This window comes from Argiope bruennichi, chromosome X2 (assembly GCF_947563725.1).
Source record: "Argiope bruennichi chromosome X2, qqArgBrue1.1, whole genome shotgun sequence".
In the NCBI taxonomy this organism is placed as follows: Eukaryota; Metazoa; Arthropoda; class Arachnida; order Araneae; family Araneidae; genus Argiope; species Argiope bruennichi.
This window is the reverse complement of record NC_079163.1, coordinates 65,933,454-65,960,314: the sequence shown is the minus strand read 5'-3', so window position 1 is coordinate 65,960,314 and position 26,861 is coordinate 65,933,454. Positions and strand designations below refer to the sequence as shown.

Sequence of the window (26,861 nt, the reverse complement as noted above, 5' to 3'; positions counted from 1 at the left end):
CTGAGGGAAAAAGAAGTTCCCGATAATAAGTTTTTCTTCTGCAAAGGTTAACACACTTTGGATAGAAAAAAAAAAGATAGTTCTAAAAAGTAAATCGAGTTTAGATTAATGAGGATTTTATTACATATGTCGCTGATTAAACTTATATTATGAAATATAATAGGAATGCTACATTTCAAGCGTACCTACACACAAGCTATGATTGCGAAAATCGATTTCACATTCTCTTATTCAATCATTATTTTCACTCGAAAGCATCTAATTTTCAGATTTTATGCATTACATAGAGTTTTAATAAAAACGTAACGGAAAGTACATAGTTTCGAAATGATTCCTCAAAGAAATAATCTTTTTCTTTAATTCATGGCCCCCAAAAGTAAACTAATTTCAATCACTTCTTCATTCAAAATAAATATACCTATTTTTAATTCAGTTTTTCTTTAATTTTTAATTTATTTTGTTATGTAAACTCAGGGAATCTTTGCTAATGTAACGTCATTGAAGCATTTTTTTTTTAATATTTAGTTCAAGGAATTATAAAATCTATCGCAATAATTAACATATTAATCAATCATATATGAGACAACGAAAATTTCTGTAAGTCAGAATACAAGTCATTTCCACAAATTTGTATCAGTTTTGACACCATACAGATCTCAAGAATTCCATTGAATCATATTTATAAAAACTCCAGTATGTATTCATCGAATCTTTACTCAGCGATCTTGTAAAAACAGCTACAGACAATTTCGTCTCCTATCCTTTAATGTTTATGTACAATAAGAATTGTTTTTATAGGGGTTTTTTTGGAACTGACACCGATGCTAGAATTATCTATTAACATACGGGGAATAGATCAAAAATATGATTAATGAACTTTTATTTTATCTCCGAATTTTATCACAGAAAACGAGTAGCGAGTTTTCAAAATCTGTATGAAAATACCTCCAAAATATTTTATTCAATTTTTTCTCGTTAAGAGAGGTTTATGCACTCATTCCTTCATATGCTGTAGAAATAAACCTCAACAAGTCAATATTCATATTTAATTCACTGTCTGAAGAATAAACACCATATGAAACAGCTGAGAGGAGGGGTTGTACTCTTTGCTACATCCCTCACATCAAGGGCACGTTAGTAACTAAGATGCCACAAAAATAATTGTTTTTCATGTAGGCAACGTACTTCGGCGTTTTTATTATTCCAAAATGAGAGCATGCTACGTCATTGCAAAACGTGATTTGCATATTTTCCTCAAAATAATATAATAGTATGCAAAATAATACATACTTTAATATTTATGAATAAATGTTCTATGCACAATAAAAAGAGGGTGAATTAATCGAACTCTAGAGGAACAAATAGAGAAAGAAATGAAGCAAAACACATACGTATATTCGTCTTTTTCATAATGCCTAAATACTTTATCAACAGATATTTCCCAAACAAATTGTACAGATATTCTAATAAAATTTCAAAACAATTCAACTTTAAACTTAATAGAAGAGTAAAATTCATTTAGCAGATATTTTACATTTTAATTTAATTTTTTTTATCTTTATGCTTTTGTTTGCATTTTTATGCTTCAATATTGTTTGTACAGCTAAATTATATCATGATAGATAAGGTACTGTTGAAACTTTTTTTTAAAAAAAATTAAATTATTCATTTGAAACATGATCAGTGAAGTAAAAAGGAATTAGATGGCATCTCAAAGCATGAAGAAATAATCTTTCATAAGTATACTGAGAAATTATTGGGGAAAAGCTTTAAGGAAGCGAATTCCAATTATAAAGAGAAATTGCACTGTAATTCTTCTTCTAACTGTAAAGTTGTTCGATGGTACTTGATTATGTCATATTTAGTTAAGATCAGAGTTGAAAGTATAAAATCAGAGTTTCATCAAAACCTTAGCAATCAATAAAACAAATAGATAAACACATCAGTTTTTTCTTACTGTGTTGTCCTGCGTTGTGCCCACATATCGTTGGAACTGGAGCATTTATGTTGACTCCTTGAACGCTGAATCGGTCATCTAAGCAGTCACCGTCTGTCGGATTGGCTATTGTAAAATCCAGAAAATCCAGCCTCACTTGGCAAATTGAAACTTTATTCGGTCGCAATAGTGTCAAAGTGCATGAAACTTCCGATGATTCTGATATTGGATTAGGGTATCCAGGATTAGTGAAATGAGTTACATTTTGATTAGTTGTTGCTCCACATGTTCTTTGAACTGCGAAGAAAATCATATTCGCTATAATATGGAAACAGTTTATTGCTGAGTTTTTTTAAAGTTTATATATATATATATACATATATATATATATATATATATATATTGAATGGATGGGCAAAATGTATATTTAGAATAAAGAGTTCGTTATCTTTACATTTGTTACCAACTACATTTGTTTCATTGAGATGCATTATTGTTAACCAGCACATCTGCATCTTATTATTTTAAAAATAACGTCTTTTACAAAAGTAAGAAATGATCTGTTTTTTAATATGTGTTTGAAAAAAAATTGAATTCAAGCAAAATTACAAAAGAATACGGTTTATGAGAAAAAATTAGTTGCATTAATTTAAACCGATGCAAAATATTTAAATCACTAATACCTTTTGTAAAAAAACGGGCCGTAAGTAAATCATGTCTCATTTTCACATTAAGTCTTACATAAAATTGTATATATTTCTGGATAATGTTTACTGCCTTTTAATTTTGGATAAGAAATTCTTTTTGATTATGTTCAGAAAAAATCGCTTCCCTAATTCTTCAAATTTGAGGCCATGTGCTTATCAAAATAAGTATTGTTACATGATATTTCAATATCTCTGACAATGTGCTTCACAGACTTTGAAACCAATTACAACAAGAAAATTCAATTACAAGGGAACTTGTCCCATATTTTCCATGTATAGCATCATTTTTCTGAAAATAATTACATCTGGTTTTCAATCAGAAGGAAGAATACTACTTTGCACCACCAAATTTTTGGTTATTTTTCAGCAACACATAAGACAAATATTTTCTTCTACAACGCAAAAATGTTTTGATAGAGAAATTTATGAATACATGAGGACCATATGTATGTGTTCCTCTCATCTGACTGCAAAGATGTGTCCAATTGTCCTGGGCCAAAGATCACGTCACTTGGATCCATTTGCTGTGAAAGAAGTGGAAGTCAAAAATTCACCAAGAATAGGAAATGAATTCAAATTCACTTTAGAAACAGATCTGGCCGTACTCTGATCTAGTGAAAACAGGGAAACAAGTGCAATCAGTCTCCTGTTGGGGGAGGGGACATGAAGGATGCGAAAATATCGAGTGGTTTGGAATTTGTTGAAACCTGACATCTATGTTTTCCATAAAAACATTCTGAATGAATTTTGGAGAGGAGATTTTGATCAGTATGCAATTACGTATGCAGCTGTTATTAATGACTTTACGCTAATAGATGTTACTGATCACTCTCATTGTGCCATCTCTGTTAATAAAAATCTAGAGAAGCGGAATACAGAGAGTATGGAATGGCCAATTTGCTCTTTAGATGGTGATCTTATCGAGCACTCTTAAAATGATCTAATGAGGGAGTTGGACTCTTATAGTTCACATCTAAGGAATGTACATGAGTTTGAAAAAGATTTGATCGAAATATGGCTTACCTTCCCATTTCAGATGACAGACAACTTCATTCTAAGCATTAAAAAGCGATGACAAGAGTGCACTTTAGTTAAAGGACATCATATCCTATACAAAATATCATTTTTCAGCCTTTTGTTCAATTAACTTCTCATTTTCTTGTTTTCTGTTTCAGGGGACTATTGCGGAACGATGTAGTTGTGAATTTGTAACTTAACCTTTATTTACAGAAATTTAAATTTTCTTCAGAAATCGGTTAGTAAACAATTTATTTTAATTTTATGCATTAAATTAATTCACTTGAAAGTTCAGTAAATATTTTCTTAATTCTCAGAAGGGAGAGTATATATCATAAGCATAACGGTCAAAACAAAGTTTAAAAAATCAAGCAATTGCGAGACATTCAATATGAGATAGAGACTATTTGTTCTGCAGTTCTATATATTGAGGAAAACTCTTACAAATGCAGCAAACTCCAAATCCTGATGCACAAGTTCCTATCTGCGTGCCTTGCATCCGCAGACAATCACTAAGGGAGTAGCAAACACCTGTCAGCTGACCATTAGGAGAGGAGCAGGGTATGTTTAAGAAGCGAACAAGAGTGAATACAGGGCGTTCTGAAATGAAAAGAAAAATAAAGACTCGCATTCTCAAAAATCATTTCTACCAAAATTCCAGAAATAAATTGCTTGGTAACAAAATAAAAATATATCAAAGCAATATTAAAACTTATGTTATAAAATACAGAAGAATAAAATTTATAAGAAGATTTATAGAATTAACTCATTCCTTATAGAGATTAAGCACATACATACAAATTTTATATAGAAATTTATTTTATTCTTTCATTAATGAAGGCTGCGACAAAATATTCACACTGTCTGCTTTAATTATTTAATCGGTTTGCTTCTTGAATCATTTCTGAAATTTTTGTAAACAGAAATTTGACATTTTACTTGCAAAATTCTTGAAAATTGGCAATATTAAGCGTAGAGCAAAATGTTAATGAAGTCATCTTAAATAACTTAACCAGTGTTGTTTTATTTTCCTTACACTGGTGACATCTATTTCCGTTCATTGTCGGTCTTCTCTGATCTATCGTTACAAATGTTTATATTCTGCCTACAGTTTTTTCTGGCACACCAGTGTGCATGTTAACTCAGGAAAGAGGAATTAGTAAAAAAGTTAACTTGCTAGAATTTGCTTGAAAATGAAACGTAAAATAAGACAGTAAAATACAAAATTGCTTTAGAAGTCACACAATCAAATGAAGTAACTTTTGAAAAGAACGATGTCCTTCACAGAGACTGAGAAATTGACGAACTTTATTAAATACAGTAAGCTTATTGTTTTCATATACAAGAAACGCTGAAATTATGATGACGAATTCTTCTTCAAGCTCAAAAGGAATCTCAATAGACAAGACACTTGAGATGCCTATACAGCAAGAAAATTTGATCACAGATTCGGTGGATTGTGCATTAGAGAGACCCCCCCCCCGAAAAAAAAAAGTGAACATTCTTTTTCATATCGATATACCTCGGAAAATCTGCAATTTGGTGAGAAATAAAACGAGGGAAAAAATGAATAAAATTGATTAATATCTTTTAGATCTTCATGAGACGTAAAATTCGTAAAAATCAACTGTATGCATTTAATTTTTAAAATTTCGCCTTGTCTGTTAATTATAAAATTAACTATTCAGAACTAAGCATCTTAAAAGTGGTAAAATTTATTTTGCATATATTTTATTTAATCAGTCTATACTTTCAAAGTAAACAAAAATCGAGTGAAACTACTTCAATATGCAATTTTTACTCCCTAATCAACATCATAGCCACCAAAAATCTTTTTGTCAATCAATTGAAATAGTTCGATGTATAAACACTGAAAAAAGGTATTGAGGTTTAAATAAATGGTTTTTTATTTATTTTCTTTGTTTTATGGCAATGAAATTGTAAAACTAAACTCTAAAACTAGAGTATCGTTTTCAACAAAGAAAGAATGGCAAGAGTACAAAACCACAAAAGATTAAGAGATCTTATCAAAAATATTTCAGCTATCAAAACATTTTTTAATGTTTTACATATTTTTTTGCATGACTACACTTTTTTCCCATCAAATGATATTTGAGAGTGATTTATCGGAGAAACCAGGCATTACGAGCGTCTTTTCTCGAATCAGATTCGCACACTTTTCGATATGTTTTTGATCAGTTTCTTGGACTTTTGAGACCCTGGTTTTAAAAATGTATTGAAGCTCTCCCTCCCCAAAAAAGATTTAGGTTTTGATGAGCATAATTTCTCAGCGCAAAAACGTGTTATGAATGTATGTTTCTATCATCCAGTTAGAGAAAATTACATATTAAACTTAATTTACACACACTCACTAAACCCACTCATTTTTATCTTAAAAATAAAAATGAGTAGGTTCAGCATAATTCTAAATATTTCAAATAATTGAAATATTTCGAAACTGCCTGAAACTTCTGATTTCTTTTTAATTTGCGATTAACTTATTCGCCTTTAAAATCTGTCTAACTCTCAGCTCTCTGAAAAGTTCTCCCGCTAGAGTGGTGCGGACGTTTGGACAGGGGAGGGGGGTGCCAGTTCAGGTGCCATCCTCGTCATCTGACAGCGGCTCAAAATTAGGAGGTCCATCCCCAAATAGTCCTAGTATAGCTTTACAACTGGACTTTAATATAATTGAACTGAACTCTATGAAAGGTTTTCAATCACCTAGTGTCATGATTAGCAGTGCATTATTTCCGCTCACAGTTTAGTAGTTGTTAAGTGTTCAGAAAAGTAGCAAGTTATTTCAATGATTTTAAGCACTTTAGATTTTATGTTGTATTTCTTGGTGTTGATATGTAACAACTGTGGCATGGGTGATTAAAAAAATTTTTTTTTTAATTCTAGAGCCATCCGATGATTAATTTGTCATTGTTAATAACTGAATCAAAAAGAAATTGCTAGAGTCGCAGATAGCCAATTCTTCATTATATTTTACCGACTTAATGCCATATAAATTATTAAGAAGTTACTTTGACCCTGCTGTAAATAAAATGTCAGGAAAAAAAAAGTTAAAATAATAAGGATGTTTAATAGCTGAAGTTTGTTTGTTTTTTCTGAAAGATATTTTACTTCTTGATGCTTTCTGCATTCTTGCCGTTCGTTACTAAAAAATGACACTCTAATTTATGAACTTAGAATATGTTATCATGTATACAGAAAAATAAAATAAAATCGATATTTTTTAAAACAATAAATAAGTTTTTGCTATGTATATACACTGAACTATTATAATTCATTTACAGGCTGATGCATAGAGATTATTTAGGAATTAAAAAATGCCTACTAAAGAAGTTTCGCGTATTTTTCATTAGTTTGGTGTAAATAGGTGACAGGAATGGATTCCGAGGTAGAATGACATAAAAAATAATTTTTAATTTTTTAGGCCCACTGTATTGTTTATCTGCCTTTGAGTATGCGGAAGGGGCTTATTGAGGATAAATTTCACTAAACTCTTCGATCCAGAAATTTGAATGTCTGACAGTTCTTTGCTTTTCACCAAAAACCTGTTGGTACCTTAAAGAATTGGAACTATAGCTGCTTTAGGACATCTTTATTGTCAATTATTACAAGACTTTTTGAAAGAAAATTTGCTAAGTCGTTCTGGCATAATACAAAGCTGTAAGCAATCTTCGGTAATTGTTACAGTGATGAAAAATCGTCGCTATTTTTTATATGGGCTTATATGGGTTAAATTTTCTTATATGCATATGCTGTGGATCGAAAATGCACTGCTAAATGTGCGATGCATTCATCCATAAAGAAAGCAGTTCCTGAAAACCCAGCTGTTCCGCTCGTTGATCCTGAAATATCCGGTAGCTTTTTCATGGCGAGGAAAATCAGTTGATATCATTGTTTTGATTAGTTGAAGATGATGTTGGATAATTCTATCATAATACACCTATAACATAGCAATTTTGGAATATGACATATATCTATTGTACTTGGTCAAATTACTCTCTATTTATCATGCGTTACGTTGCTTTAAATCTGATACTCTTGGAAACATCTGTATTTGTCTCGGGAAATATTCTAATTTCAGGCGACTGGCGATGAGAGAGCAAATGTTCAAAGGTTGGGGAACCGGTTATTAAAGAAACGTCCCCTTTATTAATATTGTCAGTTTTTAGGATTGCCATTTGAAGTTCCGTACGTAAACATTGACTGTTCTAAAATTGATTCAACGTCCAAGAAACTGAAGTGGCGAATTGTTTTTAAAAATTGGAACTCATAATGCTGTACCTTCATTCTGACAAAAATTTATATATGGCATCTTCTCCTTTCTCATATTAAATTTACACAATAACTAATAAATACCCATTTCGGTTCGTTTAAGCTCGTACGATGAAGAATATTCTTTTGTTATTTACGTAATGATAAGTTGTTGAGCGAAACAACATAAAGGATGACTAAATTCATGTTACTCAAATTTCACCACTTTATCAAAAGCGTTAGAGCTCCACTCTGCTAGACATTAAAATTTCACACAATGAAGCCACTGTCGCCATTTTTTGCTTGTTAGAGGATGTTCTTGAATTTTTGACTAGCATATGATAATTTTCAAGGTTTGTAACGTAATATCTCACTCACAGAGAATATATTTGATTATTCATTGCTATACTTGATAACCTTAGACAATATACTTTTTATAATCACACTCTATTTATATTTTATTCGTGTTAAACCTACCAAAAAAATCAGTCTTTTAACGTTTCAACTTGGGGCAAGATTTCCGGGATAGGTTGACTGCCTCTTTAACCGTCTCAAGAATTTCATATTGCTTTCTATTTGGTGTTTTACCTCCATTCATGATTTATTTTGAGCGAATTTCTTGATTAACACAATGCTCAAACTGTTTCAAACTATAATATAAGTTTCACAGACCTACAGATAATATTTTAACATTTTCACTCTTGGAAGATTTGCTAAGTAAACGCATAAGACACAACAAGGACATTTAAAACAACAAAAGCAAGGGTGTCTGGATTAAAAAATAAAGAGTAGTTACTAAGAAACTGAAATTTGATTCTTGATATGAATTGAAATATTTTAAAGAAAGTATAGAGCATAATGTGAAATCTATTATGCCACCATTAGGAAACTAGGATGAACTGTTGCAAAGACCATACATGGTGGAACTAGAGTTGCTCAAACTGTGGAATGGAACGTTTGTTTTATTTTTTATAATAAAATCACCGGTTTTGAATTATAATAATTTATTATGAGCTAGAATTTTAAACACAATAACCCCTTCGTAATATATTATTTCAGAGAACATATACAACGATGTTTAATTAATTAGTGTACTGTCTTATATCTTCTAAAATTAAAAATTTATTCCATTTTTATTAGGATTGTCATTTTTCTCTCTGGTCAAAATCATCTTGCTCTAGTACCGGTTTAAGATGATATTTTTGCACTAGCTCTTTAAAACAGTAAAATAATATTGACTATATTAAAATCAAAACTTTATCCTCTGTGCAGTACAAGAAAAGGCCATTTTAATAATATTGGCAAAGAAAACCTATTTTCCTCAAAAACTGGATTTATTAAAAATGGTCAACTGTTTACATCGTCATCTTGCCCCGATCTCCCCTATCACTTCTTAAAATTTATTTTTTAAGTCACATAGCTTAAAAGAACAAAACGCTCAAATTTTCCTTTTGGTTAGCTCATTATGTTTTTATTAAATTCCCTAATTAGGATTATGGCATCAAATCAATATTATCGGCTTGGCAATTCTGAAAACAGTTGGGTTTGACTTTGTGGATTATCTTTAAGACAAAAACGTCGAAAATATATGAAAGATTACAACCCCGACAATACCAAACAAAAATTAAATGATCATGAGAAATATAAAATGATTAAGAGTCAATATTTATTTCTAGTTGTGGAAGAATATAAAATAATCAAAACCTATAATTCAGATCATAATACAACAGAAAAGTTTAAATTACACTCTCTATTTGCTACACTGGATATAACAGGAAGATATTGTTAGAATTTTAAATATGTTAGAACATGGCAAAAATAAGTTTTCGTAATATAATATATGTTGGCAAGAAGGGAAAAGAATAAGTACCCCTAAATACGGTAAATAAAAAGTCACTTCAATTACAAATATTTTCCAAGAAATAATGTTTCATATTTATCAAAATGATCAACCATGCATTGCAACAATGAGGAGTACTCATCATGCAGAATGGATCGTGGTCGTAGAAAATAAATGACATGTTATGTACTTCCATATAAACAATGATTTTTGCATGTCGAAGTCCGAATTGAAAAAAAGTAAGACAGGAAGCATTTAGGGGACAAAGAATGGGTCCACTATTCTGAATCTATTGAGCTTAACTTGCACCCTCTTAGGGCAAATCATTTGGGTTTTGACTTCACATTGAGTGAAGCAATTTGTTTCTTTTGCTCTTCAATATCGTTATTTTACTCCTTAAAATTGCAACCATTTTTACTGTTATACTTTGTATACAAGAGAATTGATTTCAATAACCGAATTTTTCTTGTGTTAGAATTTTCTCAGAACATCGAGTTTAAATATTACGACCGAAATTTCGAAAAATTTTAAAATCAGCGTTACCTGATATAGAATATTCCACATTAACTGAAACAACCAATCAGATTTTTTAAAAATATAATGTAAAGAAATTATTCAGACTAATGATAATTAATAAGCATTACTTCTTTTCGCTAATAATTCATCTTGACTATTTATAGAATGAAAAGAATAAAATAAGTTTAATATGCTTACTTAATACTGGTGCTTTTATAGTTGTTTTGCCCAAAAGGGCAGTCTGAACGGCTGCACTTAATGTCGGAAACACTTGAGACACAACACAAACAGAAATTAAAGATTTTAAGACAAACGTCATCTCTAAAACAAAGGAATAAAATATATTAGTAAGTAAATAATTTTTTTTTATGTATGAGAGTAGTGCATAATTTGATTAACGAACAATTAAAAATTTCATCCTATTTTATGCTGAGCATTCGTAGTAGAAATAAAATATAAATACTAAAGTAAAGTATTTATTCTATCTATTATGATATAAATCGGATATATTCGGTAACAAGAAAAAAATACAGGTAGAAAAAAAATAAAAATCTGCAATCGAATAACATTGAAGTAGCATAGAAACTGATTCTTTTGGTTTCACAAATGTCGTATCTCAAAGCGCATTTCGGTTAATATAACTTTCTCAAGTTCCCAATTAGAATATTGAAAAGATTTCGATATTTTTTTCTATTTTATGGTGTCGATTATTGGGAAATTATTTGATTATTAAAATATAATAGTACTATAAAATGAGTCTTGAATTTTTTTTTACTGTTCCTTTTCTTTGAATTTATTATTACATTTTATTTGCGATAAAATTATTTTTCATATATACATTTTGATTGTATTTTAAGTATGGATTATGGTAAAGAGTATATACGGATGATTGTAAAAAAAAATGCAATAATATAGTTCCCAATTGTAATTATGTAATTATCAATTATGAGCAACTTTCAGTCTTATGTGTTCTGTGCTCCAATTTTTTTTGTGTGTAGTTTCGACTGCAATGGAATCCATTATAAGGCGGATTTTTGAAGACGTATTCTCCTTCTTCCAGAAAAGTTCGTAACGTTCATACAGGAATTTGAACTTTTATTCACTGAGAATTATTTTTTCTTATTGCTTGCCGTGTAAGGAATTCGGTATAAAAAGTAAGTGGAGTTCTTCCCCCCCCCCCTCTCTTTTTTACTTTTTTTCGGCTAGAGTCCATTAGATAAAGAAATGCCAGTTTTTTTTTTTTTTTTTTTTTTTTGCTGCAGTCTATTCTTGCTTGTACGACATGATGAAGGGCACCGCCATTACCTAATGCTGACACATTACAAACGGCGCTGATAAATGAATATTTGAATATAAAAAAAGCTAACAGAACTTTTTTTTTTTTGTAAAATTCACTGGTTGTCTTTGTATTAGGACTCCGAAAAATACGTTAAATCATATCTATTTAATCGTTTCGATAGGGCCACAGCCCTGCAATGAAATGACGCTATAATGAGCCCTTCATAAAGCTAGAATTATAAGAAGATACTTGGTATCTGGTAAATTAATATTTGCATGAGAAGCTCTGATTCAGAAATATCAGTGATTTAATCATTTTAGAGATCTGATGTCAGCGTTTCCTACGATCCACCGTTGTTTAATGTCTATAACTTCTTATTCCAATGTATCTGAGAAGAAGAATACGTGTTTTAAGATGATTGGACAGTTCAGTGGCAATAATCTCTCAGCAACCAGCTGTCTAGAACACTAATGCCACAAATGCTGTCTATAAGACATTTTATTTTCATAGTCAGTAATAAAGAAATAAATTTCAAACTGCGTTGTCGTAAAAATGAGGAATTCGTTATATCTTTAAAATTTATTTTAAAAAGTGGAAAAATACGTTTAATTCACTTTCCTCATTTAACCGGATCTGCGATTAGCGTACTTGGTTAGTCGCTAACTGGTTGTCATCAATTAAAATAAACTACTAATATATATTAAAAAAAGGAGGGCATGAGATTTTAGGAAGTTGACAGGGCCTGTGCATATTCAATTATTTCACAGTACTTAGATTACACTGAATTACTTCACAGTACTATTTGAGTTACTTCAAAAAAGATTGTGACATTATTTTAATTTATAGATTGGTATCTGTAAAGTATTTTTTAAGTATGTTATGATCTTTCCTTAATATGATGGTTATGTATAGTGCAAGAATCTTCCTTCCTCGGTTTAAATGGCACTGAAATTTAATGTACAGTTTATATGTGAAGCAAAGCCTCGTGATGATGGATTGTAGAGTGTTAATTTGGATTTATTCTTATAAATATTATGATTACCTATGTTACTATATAACCGAAGACGACAAAAATGGGATTATTTTATTTTATTTCCATGTGTCTGAGCATTTTATTCCTGTTTGCAATTGCTTCTGAGTTATTTCAGCTTAAAGAACATGGAAGAGTACACTGAAATTAAATATTTATTGAGTTCTTTGATTTTTCTGATATTTGAGAGAAGTGAAATCAACTAAATAACAGCAATATGATTAGCAATTTAAGCTTTCAATTTAAATTCAGCTAGTGTCTAATGTGACAGATAATTCAGAATCTTGGTATACATTTCTAAGGTACATCGACACGACGAATTAATTTAAAAGCTAACACTTACAATGCTGATTTGAGTGAAGTGCTGAAAAAATGCACTAATGTAATTGATTTTTTAAAATTCCTACTTGAGATATTGAGATATAATTGTATCTGTAAAATGAAAAGATTGAAGAATATTATGATAAATCTACAATCATGTCAGAATTGACATGATTATAGATTGCAGATTGTTGTACTATGGATAGTAGCAAGATGATGACGTATTGAGTTTTTAATCATTAAAACTGCTCCACCGCCCCTATGGGTAAGCCTATCTCCTCTATAGGTGGTATAATTGCCCTGCGTAAGGTGGCATCGTCCGACGAGAGATTTTTGAGAATAGCAAAGTCGAGAGTACAAGAGGAAAGGTGTTGGTGAGGAAAAGTATTGGTTCCAGTGGTGTAAATAGTACAAGATTATTATTAATTATGAAGTCATAAAAAATGAGTGAATTTACTGTTGGTACGGCCAACGCTCCATGCAGCATGTTTTGTATTAAAGTTGCCCATAAAGATAGCTTACTAGGGAGGTATTTAGTATTCTCTCAAATTCATTGAGGTCAATTCTACCATCAAGAGATCTGTTGATACTTACAGTGGTGATGGAGGAGTTGTGAGAAAAATCAATGGCTATTGCAGTATTTTTAAATGTTGCACTATAGACAGGAGTGTGATAATATCTTATTGAGTTCTTAATCATTAAAGTTGCTCCACCGCCCCCATGGATAACCCTATCATTTCTATAGGACATTTTAAGTTTTTCACATGGGTTCAGACGCGATTCTTGCAGAGCCATAATATCCTGTCTCCACTCTTCGACGAAGTATTTAAATTCACGAAGTTTGTTGTCTTTGAGTAGGAGCTCACCCAACTGCATTCCAGCAAATCGCAGTTAGATTGTTGACTTTATTAGTATTGAATCTGCTAGTTGGTGAAGGGAACTTGAAGCATAGAGTTCCCTTCACCAACCAGCCAGTTCTTCAACCAACCACTTGGTTGAAAAATGAGCTCATCATTTGGATAATTTGTTGAAGACTTGGACGATATGAGGACTTTGGAGGCTTACTTGGGATTATCTTTGAATAGGAGCTTTGATATTAAATCTTGTTGAAGGCAATGGTACTTTCATGACATGTTGAATTGGAGGATTCTTGATTCTTATAAGTGCTGCTGGGTTATTCCAAGCATTTGCTAGAGGATGTTGAAAGGTGTTTCTCAAGTCTGTGGAGCAGGATTATTTAGATTTCTGTTTAGAGAGATTTGGGGGCAACCAGAGAAGTTGGCAGTATGGGGTCCTAAGTCAAAAATATCAACAAAGCTGGTACGAACACAACACGCAGAGAGTAGGGTGAGTTTGAATATCAACAACAGACCGATAGGACAGAAAACGCTACGTCACGTTCACCATAAGCTACCGAAATCATAGACATATTTTACAGATTTTTAAAAAGAAATATGGGAAATTACATCCCATTTTTTTATTGGCCAGTTTTGTAAATATTGAAGATTTTGAAAAAAATATTATTTTAATATAAGAATGATTAAAGTACCTTCAAATCCTTATCCTTGTTTTCTAGTTTTATGAATTTTTAATGTGTATTTTATGATTCTAGTAAATATTAAACTTTAATCAAGTTGTTATTTTTTAGACCTTTGAAAAGGAGAGAGAGCAATGTACTCTCAAATTTTTCAATATATAGTGAAACTTCACTAAATGGAAATTTTTTGAGTGAGTATTCATCGTTAATTTGAATTTTGTCATTTGAATTTCTGTGAAAATAATAATAAAATATTGTATACAATTCGGATTAGAATTCATGACTAAAAAGAGTAAAAACCTTTTTAATTTTTCATTTGTTTTTGTCAGTTAAATACATCTGTGCCTTCTATCGTAAATAATATTTCCTTTAAAGTTTTGCTCTCAATTCTTTCATTGACTTTATTCCTGATCAAGGAATTTATATAAAAAAGCAATAAAAAGTTTCTCAGTTTTCTAAAAAAATTACATATGACGTTATTCATGATTGTACTCGACGTTAATTGTACAACTATTTGAATTTATTTTGAAGTTTTATTATATAGTTGTTGTCATCTAAGTGTTGTACATTCTTAGCATATTAAAGTTATGTATTTATTGAAATTATTATTTTTAAAATTATTAAAAACTTTTAATTACAATTAATGTTTTATTAAAAAAAATAATTTATCTTTTATTTATTAATTATATATTATTTATTAAATCTTCTAAATATTCAAAATAAATATGTCCTGTCATTTTCTTTCACATTCCTGTCATTTACAAATAAAGCTGTCTTCATTTTTATTATCACTTTCCTTGATTCGAATTTTTAAATAATAGAATTTTTAATGGGATTCCGTCAGATAAGTTTTAAAATTAACCAAATTCCACTGTTCTTCATCTTCCAAAGAATCCAGTCATATTGTCTGGCATGAACGTCCAAAATCCTTCTATATAGTTAAAAATAGAAAATTGCTTTCTACTAACAAGATGAATCTATGCTCTTGCTAATGAACGTTCTGATTTACAGAGCAACTCACAATGATTAAGATAATTTCAAGGCAACGTTTGTTGAATGAAAAAAGTAAAACACCATAGCTAAGTAGTGCTTCGAATTCAGACTCCACATGTAGGAGAAAAAGCAAAACCCTCTATGAAAGACATTTTACCATTAGGTAGTACCTCGAATATGGCAGAAAACTAAAGATCAGGCACTCAATGAAAAGAATTTCGAAACGTCATGTTTGTTTGTTTTTTAACAGAGATTGTATTCTTTTAAAGCAATTGATTAAATACTATCATTAAATAGAAAATATAAAAAGATGGCATGTGATGAGATCCCACATTGAGAGAATACCTGAGGTGACATCAGATGAAGATTAAGGTAAAGGACTGTCATTAAACTGTGGAGTAATTGCCACAGAAGAAGTACAATAGGTTTAATGGTACAATCGTCTTGAGTGGCGATCTGTAGGGAAGTTAAAAAGCATGTTAAGAATAAAATATTTTTTTATGGAATGAAAAATATTTTACCTTTGGATGGAAATGAGAGGACAGTTAGAAGGAAAATGATAGATCCACGACATAAGTATTGAATGAAATGGGCTATACAATCAATTAGAGTAAAACTCGAGATACAATGCAGTTTCGAATTGACATGAAAAATGTGCTTGTGGTGTCATTTTGATGACTTACCTATATGTTCTTCATATAGTCAATTGAAAATACATCGATCGGTAGATAATGTGGCTTGACCAAAGAAGGAAATAATCAAAAGTTGATTGTTTCGAAGCCTGGGAATTTTATTCGGTTATGGCTATGATAAGAGCAACTAATAAGTAACTATGGAGCTGATAACTAACTAAGAAAATTGAAAACTGACCGTATCAAAGTCGATCCTTATTTCCATACAAAACTGCTACGCACCAACCATCTCAATCAGAGAAAAGAAAACATTTTCTGACCTGTAAATGTGATAAAATCACAGAAAATGTGAATATTTCTATCTAAACGACAATAAATATGACTAAAAATCATGAAAAAAATTGATTGATAATTTCTAAGAGAGAATATGAAAGCTAAAATGATAAATATCCTCGGTTTATTTGTGCGTTTTTTTTATTAAATGTTTTTCTTTTACTATAAACGCATTCATTCTGCTTGAAGATATTTTTACCTATGTGTACCTATGTATGATTCTAGTAAACATACTATCTAACTCCGGGGTTTCTGGTATATTAGATGACAATCTTCTCAAAATTGCTGTTTTAAATAAGCCTTTTGAGATTGTACAAGTCTCATGTATATTTTCCTAAGAATTCAGATACAACGATATATAGTTAACCGTTCAAAAATATTGACGAGATAGTTTTTCTAAAGAAATAAAAAGAAAGCACATTATCTTTCGTCCTAATAATAATCCAAATTATTTGCATGAGAAAAATGAGAAAATTTACCAACTCTGCATCATTTATCAGAAAATTTTACTCCTTTTATGTATATATTATATATTTGTGTAAAAGTAAAGGTTAAGCAAAATACCTTCTATCAAAAAGCATCCTTAATCTTCTATTCTCAATAGAAAATACTAAAGGCAAAATACCATCTATTGAGAGGCAAAACAAATATTTGCCAATAATTTTCATTTATAATCCAATCAAAAATTTGAGAGCAATGCTCCATAAACTCATATTTGTAAAAAATAATCAAAAATAAAATTTCTAGCACACCATTAATCCCTTAATTATTTCTTATTTTCAACAAGTAAATGAATATAATAATTAATTCTTATAACACCTATACATATGCGCTATAAAGCACAGGAGAATACATATGCGCTATAAAGCAGTTTTGGGTGCAACGAGTAAAAAAGCAATTAAAAGCGAATCTATCGCTTTCGATTAACGGTAAATTACCTGCCTCTAAATCTCATTGAGAAAATCTTTGAATGTGAAAATTGGGAAATCTATACAGTATTTAAGCTTATTCGTTAAAATCAATTCGTAATGGAACTTATTATCTTAAACATTAACTCATTTTCCGAATTTGCAATTAAGGTAATAAATTCCATTCGACTTATAAAACTTATCCTATCAACTTATGAAAAACATATCAAAAACTTTTACTTAGAGATTACTTGCAATCCGTTGCTATGCGTTGCGTTTCTCTTCTAATTTTTGCTTTTTATTAATCTCTTACACTAATATACGAATTTTTGTATCAACTGTTATGCAGAATTCATCCCTTTTATTCAAATTTTTCTAATATTCATTTCAGTATGTAACCTTTTGGACACACATTTTTCTTTTTGGGCATTTGGACCACAATTTTTTGAACATTTAAAAGCAGTAGATTTTATGCAAAAATTCATTTATTTCGCATTAATCATGCTATTGAGATAACTTAAAATATTTAGTATTACAAAAAAAAAAAAAAATTGAAGCATAAATTCAAAACATGCATTATTTTCTGATACGTCATTTGTACCTAAAGGGTTAGTTACTTCTAAGGTTTGGTGTTAATTTCCTTGTCAATGAATTAAGAATACTAAAAGTTGTTTGCAATCTGAGTGAAATTCTGAACGAAAAAGGCGAAATATTTAAAAAGTTCTTTTACCTGCTTAAGTTGACGCTCTGACCATTTGGAAGTCTTCAAGTGAAATCCTGGATATGCTTCTCTTATTTCTCGTTTTCATTTGAATCAACAGCGGAAAAGGGTTTATTTTTCTTTGGAGGTATCCTATCTGATCATCGGTCCGTATAAATTGTTCGCGCGTTGTTTCACGGGTGACATCTTTTAAAAAGGTGAACGTATTTTTCTCTATAAATACATTTAAATATTGACGCGCCATCCTAAAAGTAGGACGATTTATTTTCTACCTTTTGAAATGGGATCAAAGCCGATTTTTTCATTGCCATTATGCGGTCTCATGTACTGCAAACGTTCAATTCGCCCGAAGAAATCTGAAATTCCTTCAGAACGTTTGTTTATGTTCCTTGTTTATACAATGTTACAAAAGTGGATGTCCTATTCGTTTCATTTTGCTGCCTATTGAAGCATTCTTGCAACTTATAGAATAAAATTGTATAAAAAACAAATAAAAGGACTCAACGTCCAAATATGAATATTGTTTATTTTATAATATCTCCAAAAGTCCCCCATTTTCCACAATCACTGTCTTTTATTTCTTCGAAAAGCATTTAGAAAAAAAATTTGGAAAAGAAATATTGAAATAAATGAATGAATATAGATAACAGAATATAAAATGTCATCTTCAAATATCAGAGATTGGAAACAAAAAGCATCTAAAGCATTTTGATAGAAATGTAAAAGACTCTTTGTACAAATATGAACTTGAAGAATGACATTGTTTAAAAGAATTTCTATTAAAAGGATATGTAAAAGAAGTTGGAATTAAATTTTTTAAAGAAAAAAAAAACAACTTCGTCACATATAATTCTAGATTTAAAATGTAAATACTAGAAGAATTACTTATAAAAACTAAAACTCATATAAAAATATATTCCAATACAAGTATAGCAACTGCAGATTAAAATTACGTCATATATAATTCTAGATTTAAAACGTAAATACTGGAAGAGTTACTTATAAAAGCTAAAACTCGCAAAAACCTACTCCAATACAAGAACAGCAACAGCAGATTAAAATTCTTTCATATATAATTCTAGATTTAAAATACAAATACTAGAAGAGTTATTAATAAAAACTGAAATTCATATAAAAATATACCCCAATACAAGCACGGTAACAGCAGATTAACCTAAATGATAAGCGTGATTACTTGAGATTTTGGAGTAATAGTTTAATTTCATTTCTTGAAAATGTGTAGTTTTATTGCATTGAAAACATTATATAGACTATGCTTTTGTATAAATAGATCCTATTCAACCATAACATAAGACATAACTCTTATCTCATTAAGTATGAATTGACACGCTATTTAATTAAAGTTATCCATGTATTTTAATTACTGCTTCCTATGACTTCTTTTAAGAGGCTGAGAAAGCGACTTTATGACAAAGTGATTCAAATAATATGTATAAAAAGTGCTCCCAAATGTTTCCTTTTTTTTTAACAACAAAAAAAGAAATTATTTATCAGAAACATTGAGGATGAAATTAAGAAAATAATTATAACAAGAAGTTCTCATTGAAAAATCCTGTCCCATTTTGTAGACATATGCAATGTAAATAATATGGTAAAATATTCCACATCAATTCAATGATGAATGAGAAGTCTTACTTTGCATACTTTAGATTAGTCGTGGAGATAATCCTATTCCTTAAAAATCCATAGTATGTAAACAAATGATTAAAAAAATGCATTTTGTACTGATCACCTGAATTCCTCCATAAAAACATACTAAATTAGCGAAAATTTCTTCATTTCTAATCTTTGGCAAACAGAAGCTGAAAACAGAAACGATTTTAAATGGAACCAGGGACTTTTCTAACAGGCACCGATTCAAATGTAATCTTTTGTTGCAGGAGCTTAGAGCATACAGTCACTCAAAAAATATTCGATCATCAAAATAACACTGTTTCAAATGAAAAACATTATGTATTGCAAAACAAATCTTGTCTTTAAATCCTACAAAGTATATATATATATATATATATATATATATATATATATATATATATATATATATATATATATATATATATTATGAAATAGTTTATTTGAATTTAAAAATCAAAGTATAATTATCGCTATAATACCTTCACAATATATTTTTAAACCAAAAATGCATTCGAATATTTACCAAATAATTAATAAAAACCCTTGCTTTTTATTCCTTTTTTTAGTCTACTTAGCATTGAATTGACAAACTACTTGCATATATTGGAATCAATACTTTTCCATGATTCAATTACGTTTTCTTTCAGGTTATTTTTGCTCTGCATATTACTTTCATGGAAATATCGTTTTATATTACTCCGTAAATGTTCTATATGATTAAGTACGAGACTTTAAGCTGACATTTTAATGACCAAAGAGTAATGATAGAGAGTCAATAGACTACAAATATAAGACGTATGCTTCGGATCGTAGTTTTGGTAGAGTTTAAAATTGAACAAAATTCTCATTTTTTTGTAGCACGATGTCATTTATGATAGTGTCTTACACTGAATAGGAAATCTGAGTACCTTAGTCTTTTTTCGTTTCGAGGGAGATTCAATAGGCTGGTATCAAAGGCGATGACACATTGTGGAATCTATTATTAGAAAATAAAGTCGTAATCTGCTAAGTGCCACAGTAATTTTGCTTTTTTTCTTAATTTGTCTAGAGTCCGACGATTTTCTTTTATTCCAACGCTATTTATAGCTTTTTACAATGGAGATTACATTCCAATAAAAATAAGTAGATACTATTATTTGCCATTTTCGAAAATGTGTCACTGTAACCGTAACTGACAGAGTTTAACCATTGTTTTTATATGATTTTTGAATGCATACCTCAAAATACCTTAAGCCAAAATTTTATTCTGTTTCTGTGAACGGCATGAGAGTTAGAAGCTCACATATAGGGACAGTTTATTTTTATCACCCTGTAAATCAAGAGGAATCTGCCATAAATTGATATTTTTGAAGTTGAATTTTCAAGTAGTTGAACTCTGCAAAGGTGAAAAATATGCTAAATATTCCTGCTTATTTATAAATTAAGTATATAGTTTAAATTGTTGTAAAGTATTAGGTATTATAAAAAATTGTAAGGCTTATCACTTTATTGATATTTTTGGCTTAAAAATTAGAATGGCTATATTATGTAACTTGATATACAATTTAAGGTTAAAATCATTTAGATATCTTCATGCTTTGCTTATCCTGAAGATGCGTCAATTACTAATGTGAAACGAGGTTATATTTTGTTTCAGTGGCGACTTTTATTTATACTAGGCAGGTTATCCAAATTTTTTTGGAGATGCTGCCATTCCTGTTTAAAGCAAACTAGTAAACTATCACTGATCTGGTCGTTATGATTTGGCTAGAATTCAACATTTGAATTCATTCCTTCTCCATAATCTTCTCCATAGAATAGCAGCCATCATTGCAGTAAAAGGTGGCTCCAGATCATTTTAGCGATTGACATATCTGCAGAATAAGTATAGCATAAAGATGTCCGAAGTTTTTAAATTAGATTGTATTGTTAATATATTGTAAAAATAATTTAGAAGCTAAATTCCAAATAATAAGGATTAACATATTAAAACATAATGAATTTACTTATGACATGTAACTTACTACAGTTATTCTAAGCAGTTAATTTATAAATACGAAGGAGTATGTAGTTTATTTTTAACTTTTTATAATATTCAGTGTTATCACTCGAAGACTCAACTTTAAAAATATCAGTTTGTGTAAAATCTCATGATATAACTTCCCTTATAGAGTAGCTGAAATTCAATTCATTGCAATAGTGATATGTTTCTGAATCTTAATGAAATTGCGCAATTAATATTTATTTATTAAAAATGCTTATATTTCTTTGAAATTCACTTTACATGAAATTTCAATGAAATACTTTAATAATATTTCGTCACATAATTTGCCAGTTTCGTATAATTATATTGAAAACTCTACATATCTAATATATAAAAATGGATTTTTGTTTGTTTGTATTTTATGCGCTAACGTGCTGCTCATCCGATTACAATAAAACTTTGCCAATTTATTGCTTACACTTGTATGAAGGTTACAGGCATAGTACAATTATTAGTTTCTGAGAAATAGCAGAAACCCAAATTATTTTTTTTCTTCATCATTTTCTGGTCGATGCCCTAAATGGCTTCATGTTCGAACCTTCACAGTAAAATCTGAGTTCAAATATATTTTATACATGATGGAAATTCAAAGACAGTTCTTTCAATCTTTTTGGAGCAATTCGGGAAAAATGAGTAAATCTGAAAATGTCCGTATAATTTTGATCACAATAACGGTGTGATTATGAAAATGGAAAGTAACTGGATGCAAAATCGAAGATGGAACTAACAGAGTAAAATAAGTACACTGTTTTGGCTATTCGAAATCTATATCGCATTTTAACTTTCATTTCATAGTCCTATTGAATTCAAAAATAAAGAAGAAAATAAATAAGCACTTTTCTTTTCTATTGAAGCATGCAAAATATAAAAATAAACTGTATAATCTTGGTCTTTATAATTTTCCAATGAGAGTTTAGAAATAAATATATACCAAAATATATAAAAACTGTTTTAAAGTAGATCAGCGAATGGAAAATTCTAAAACAAATAATATATTTATATGAATAAATATCCATATACGCACCAATAAAGAAGTTTCCGAGAAATTTCTGAAGAATCTTGATTGTAATCCCGGCTCAGCTTAGTTTCTCAAGTTGTCTAATTCTGTTGAGAGTGTTATATATGAAGAATAAAAAAGTTTTGAAAGAAAGTGAGTTTTCATGCTTTTTAAATCCTTTCATGTAATTCTTTAAAAGTTTTCAAGCAACGTGATATGTACCATTTGTCTATGTGCCAAATATAAAAATGTGAATAAAACCAGTGAATGCAAATTTCGCATGGATGAAAGCATGTAAACATAACTTTTTCTTAGGCTTTTTTTTTTCCTGTTATGAAAATGGTTTGCCTTAACATCAATTTACGCCTCCTGGTCTCTAAAGCTTTTTGAAAACGCTATCTGATTTCCATGAATTGCCTACTATAATATTTTTTATCAACTTTTCCCCCTTTTTATTTGAATGTTCCGGAAATATGCTTTAATATGCTATTCTTCAGACAATAGGCTTTCATGCTAATTCTTCAGAAGGTTCAAATTTGAAATAGACAGTTACTGAAGTTCTAAGTGTTACAACAAAGCGGAAATATCGATTCACTTTTACCAAGGATATCAAAATGGAAAGTGCGCTTTTAACCATTAACTGTTTCATTTTCTTTACTATCTAATAAGATGACACCTTCTATTTTGGGAATATTTTCTTATTTTGATTCAAACGGAAACTCACTGAATACTTGACTTATGTATGCATTCGAAGTAATTTTAATTGTTAAAGCATTATGCAATCTCTATCCCTAATTTTGTATCAATACCTACTTTGTGCAGAAAAGGGCAAATTTCTAAGTAAAAAGAAAATTTTGATTTGATTATCAAACTGGGAGATGAGAAGAATAACTCTGAAAAAATATCAAAAGAAAATTGTCTAAACAACTGTCAGACTAGAAATTTTCCACATAGTTTGGATTTATATGTTAACTATTATTTTATTACAAAAGATGGATTACTATAAATTGACATATGAAATATTTATAATATTTCTCAAAAATGGAGTTAAGCAATGGCCATTCAGTATTTCATATTATCTTCAAAGAAACTGAAATAAACAAAATGATTTCATTTATTTTTTACTAGTGGCTGTAATTGTAATTTAGTTTAAAATAAAATATTTATTTTTTTATAAAAAAGTCAGTTCTGTAAATTTATTTTAAAACTAAACAATTAATTTTTTTAATTATTTCTCTGATTAGTTTTTCTTTATTTCGCTGATATATCTGCACACGGAGTTCATATTTTATTTATATCCTTGTGTATGAAGTTGATATTCACTTTTTTCTTTGATTTATTGATAAAACGCTACGCTACGATTTTCGATAAAATATTTTATGTAACTTGGTCCCTTAATAGCTTCTTTGACAAAATATTTTTAAGCTTCAAATTTTCATAGTCATATAACTCATACAATTAAAGAAGTCTACACCGTTCTGCCTATTACATTATGTATCTCTCTAATTTTCCATCAGTTTTTAACTCCATTGGCGGTGTAGACTGAGGCTCCATCTTGTTGAAACATCCACTGTTCTCCTCCTAATTCGGAGCCATAAGGAAGAAGCTCAAAATGCAGAACATTAATGCAGTCTGTATGTTTCTGCCCTCCGTTGAGAAAGATCAAACTTGTTCTTCCTCCATAACCAACTGCTATCCAGACCATCAAACCTCCTCTTCCTATTTGTCTAGTTGAATAATATTATTCTGCATTCTTCAGACAATGCCAGTAGTATTGATAACCGTCTGCACCATCTAAGTTCAACTTTTTTTCATCTGAAAATATCACAGAAGTTCATTCTGTGATCCATGACATGTGTTACTTAGACCAAGACAAATGATTATTAATATGTGTTTGTTTACACTTTGGATGATGCCTCCGTTTTTTGAAAACGAAACTTTTGGACCTTTGGATGTAGTTGCATAATACTGTTTGCTTGGACATGAATAAGTTCTGCTTGATTTCGAGCTTTTGCGACACTTCCACTGCTCTTTTTAAGCTCATGAGCAAGTTTTCTTTCATCGCGAGCGTTAACTTTTTAGGTCTACCAGTCTTCTTCCTTATTCAGTTTCTGTATACGAGCGTATATATCCGAACGATATACGATACTCTATATATCCGCAGTATACGAGTGTTCTCTCTAATACCCTTACCTCCATTTATATATATAACAATTTGAACCTTTTGAAAATCATTTAAGGGCATTAACCTCTAGGCATTCCGAAATTAGCGCATCGGTGAAATTTTTAACAAAACACGTTTTCCCAAGAAAAAGCAGATTAAAAAAAGAATATACTTACATTTCTACTCGTGCACATTCCACCAAATAAAAAATGTAGTAGGTGTCCTTCTACTTCTTTTACAGACCGTAAATCATATATTCTCGTCTTTCTAACTATAAATAGAGGTAGTTATTTCATTTTTACATGAAAATAAAGAAAGCGTTGTTAAATAAAACCTACATAAGTATCTATTAGCCAGGATAAAAATATAAAAGAAAATTTACAGAAAACGACTGTCCTACTTTTTTTACGGATTATATTATATTACACACACATACACACACACACACACACATATATATACCACGTTAGTTTCCCTTTAAGTTACTATTTACATAAAGGATTTTAACTACGCAAGGCATTAGCGATAAAATACCAGCGAAACGATTAGTGAAGTGAAGAATATTGTTAGCATTTGAGTACTGCCGACTACTCATATGTGCTGAAAACTGTAATTCTGGACATGGTTTTGTCCCAGATTCCATGGGAAAATGCTAAACAAAATATATGCCGTTTACGTTTCCAGTATGCACGGTGGTCTATATGCAGTACCGCTTTGTTAACTATATATTTCAAGCTGCTAATCATTCTAAAGTCATTTTGGTGCTAAAGATTTCTTCTATTAAAATTGGATATGTTCACAGTGTCTATGCAAATGTAAAAATTTAATTCAGGGAGCAATCTAGATTACCAAATATTTTCTTTTACAGGTCTGAGAAAGAAACTCAATCAAAATAAGAAAAAAATTCTGTCATGAGGTTGTCATTTCAACAATTACAGTAAAGGACTCGCTTTCATTTTCACTGAACATCTGTAATCATTATTAGTAATGGACTTCAACAGATAAAACCCCGTTTCCCTCGGGGATGGAACATCCTTTGCGTGTTCTTTGATTTCCTAATCACATTTTAGTTGAAAGCTCTTTAGGTGTCATGTGAGAATATTTATTAATCTACGGTTTTGTTATTACAAGCTGAAAAAAAGTCGCGTTAAAGATTGAAATACCCAAAGCTTCTAGATTGCATTAACATGGGGCAGTTTTCTGCTTTTTGGATGAATAAAATATTTATGACCTGGTGCTATTCAACACTCTTCTTACCGCTGAAAGAGGAAGGAACATTCCTGGAAGATTTTAATGTAATTGTATAAGAAAGAGACGGTGTATTTTACATAATTGTTTAAAAACAAGCTCTTCCTCCTTTAGGGAACGGAACAAATAAGGCAAGTTTTAATTCATATATCAATATTGAGTTGGATAATAACTGACGCCAATAATTCATGAAATTTCTTCCTTAGAATTAAATAAATTTATCAAACTCCAAAAATGAAACGAAACAAGACAAATTCTGGATTCCAAATATTTCAAATTTAACACCACATACATAATTTTAATATACAAACTGCAGCATAATAATGTCATTGTTTTCATGTGAATTCAAAGTAAAATTTTCATCTTTTTTTAAAAAAATTATCTGTTTTTTAGAATTAGTTGATATATTAAATACTGCTCACGTTAAAACTACTATTTTTAACTAATGAAATTTTTTCCTTACAAGTCATAAAGCCTTCGTTAAAACCTATTTAATATTTAAATATTCGTAAGGAAATGACTTATAGTACGTAAAGCATAGCAAACATTTATTGCAAAAAATAAAATTACCTTATATCAAATCAGCTGTTCAAAGTTATATATTATGACCATCGTATGCGTACCATCGTATCGTATTAGTACTCGACGGATTCTTAACTATAACTGTTTTTTACTATTTTGCTTTTAAATTAGAAAATTTATGACGTCAAAGAATTTAAAAATCTTGTAAATCTTGA

At 29.9% G+C, this 26,861-nt stretch overlaps 1 protein-coding gene across 4 annotated transcripts in view; it reads right to left on the bottom strand.

Moving 5' to 3' along the window:
• Positions 1–26,861, bottom strand: part of LOC129960784 (uncharacterized) — a 46,747-nt gene that overhangs the window by 8,036 nt on the left and 11,850 nt on the right. The window contains exons 1-5 of one of the 4 annotated variants that reach the window (XM_056074426.1): positions 25,053–25,157; positions 16,313–16,394; positions 10,481–10,603; positions 4,105–4,260; positions 1,958–2,233 (exon numbers count right to left, since the gene is read on the bottom strand). In XM_056074426.1, coding sequence (XP_055930401.1) covers positions 1,958–2,233; positions 4,105–4,260; positions 10,481–10,601 — 553 coding nt within the window. In that variant the 5' untranslated portion in view covers positions 10,602–10,603; positions 16,313–16,394; positions 25,053–25,157. Of the gene's footprint in view, positions 1–1,957; positions 2,234–4,104; positions 4,261–10,480; positions 10,604–16,312; positions 16,395–18,045; positions 18,125–25,052; positions 25,158–26,861 lie in introns of those variants that run through there. The other 3 variants (XM_056074424.1, XM_056074425.1, XM_056074427.1) reach the window with 3 other exon arrangements.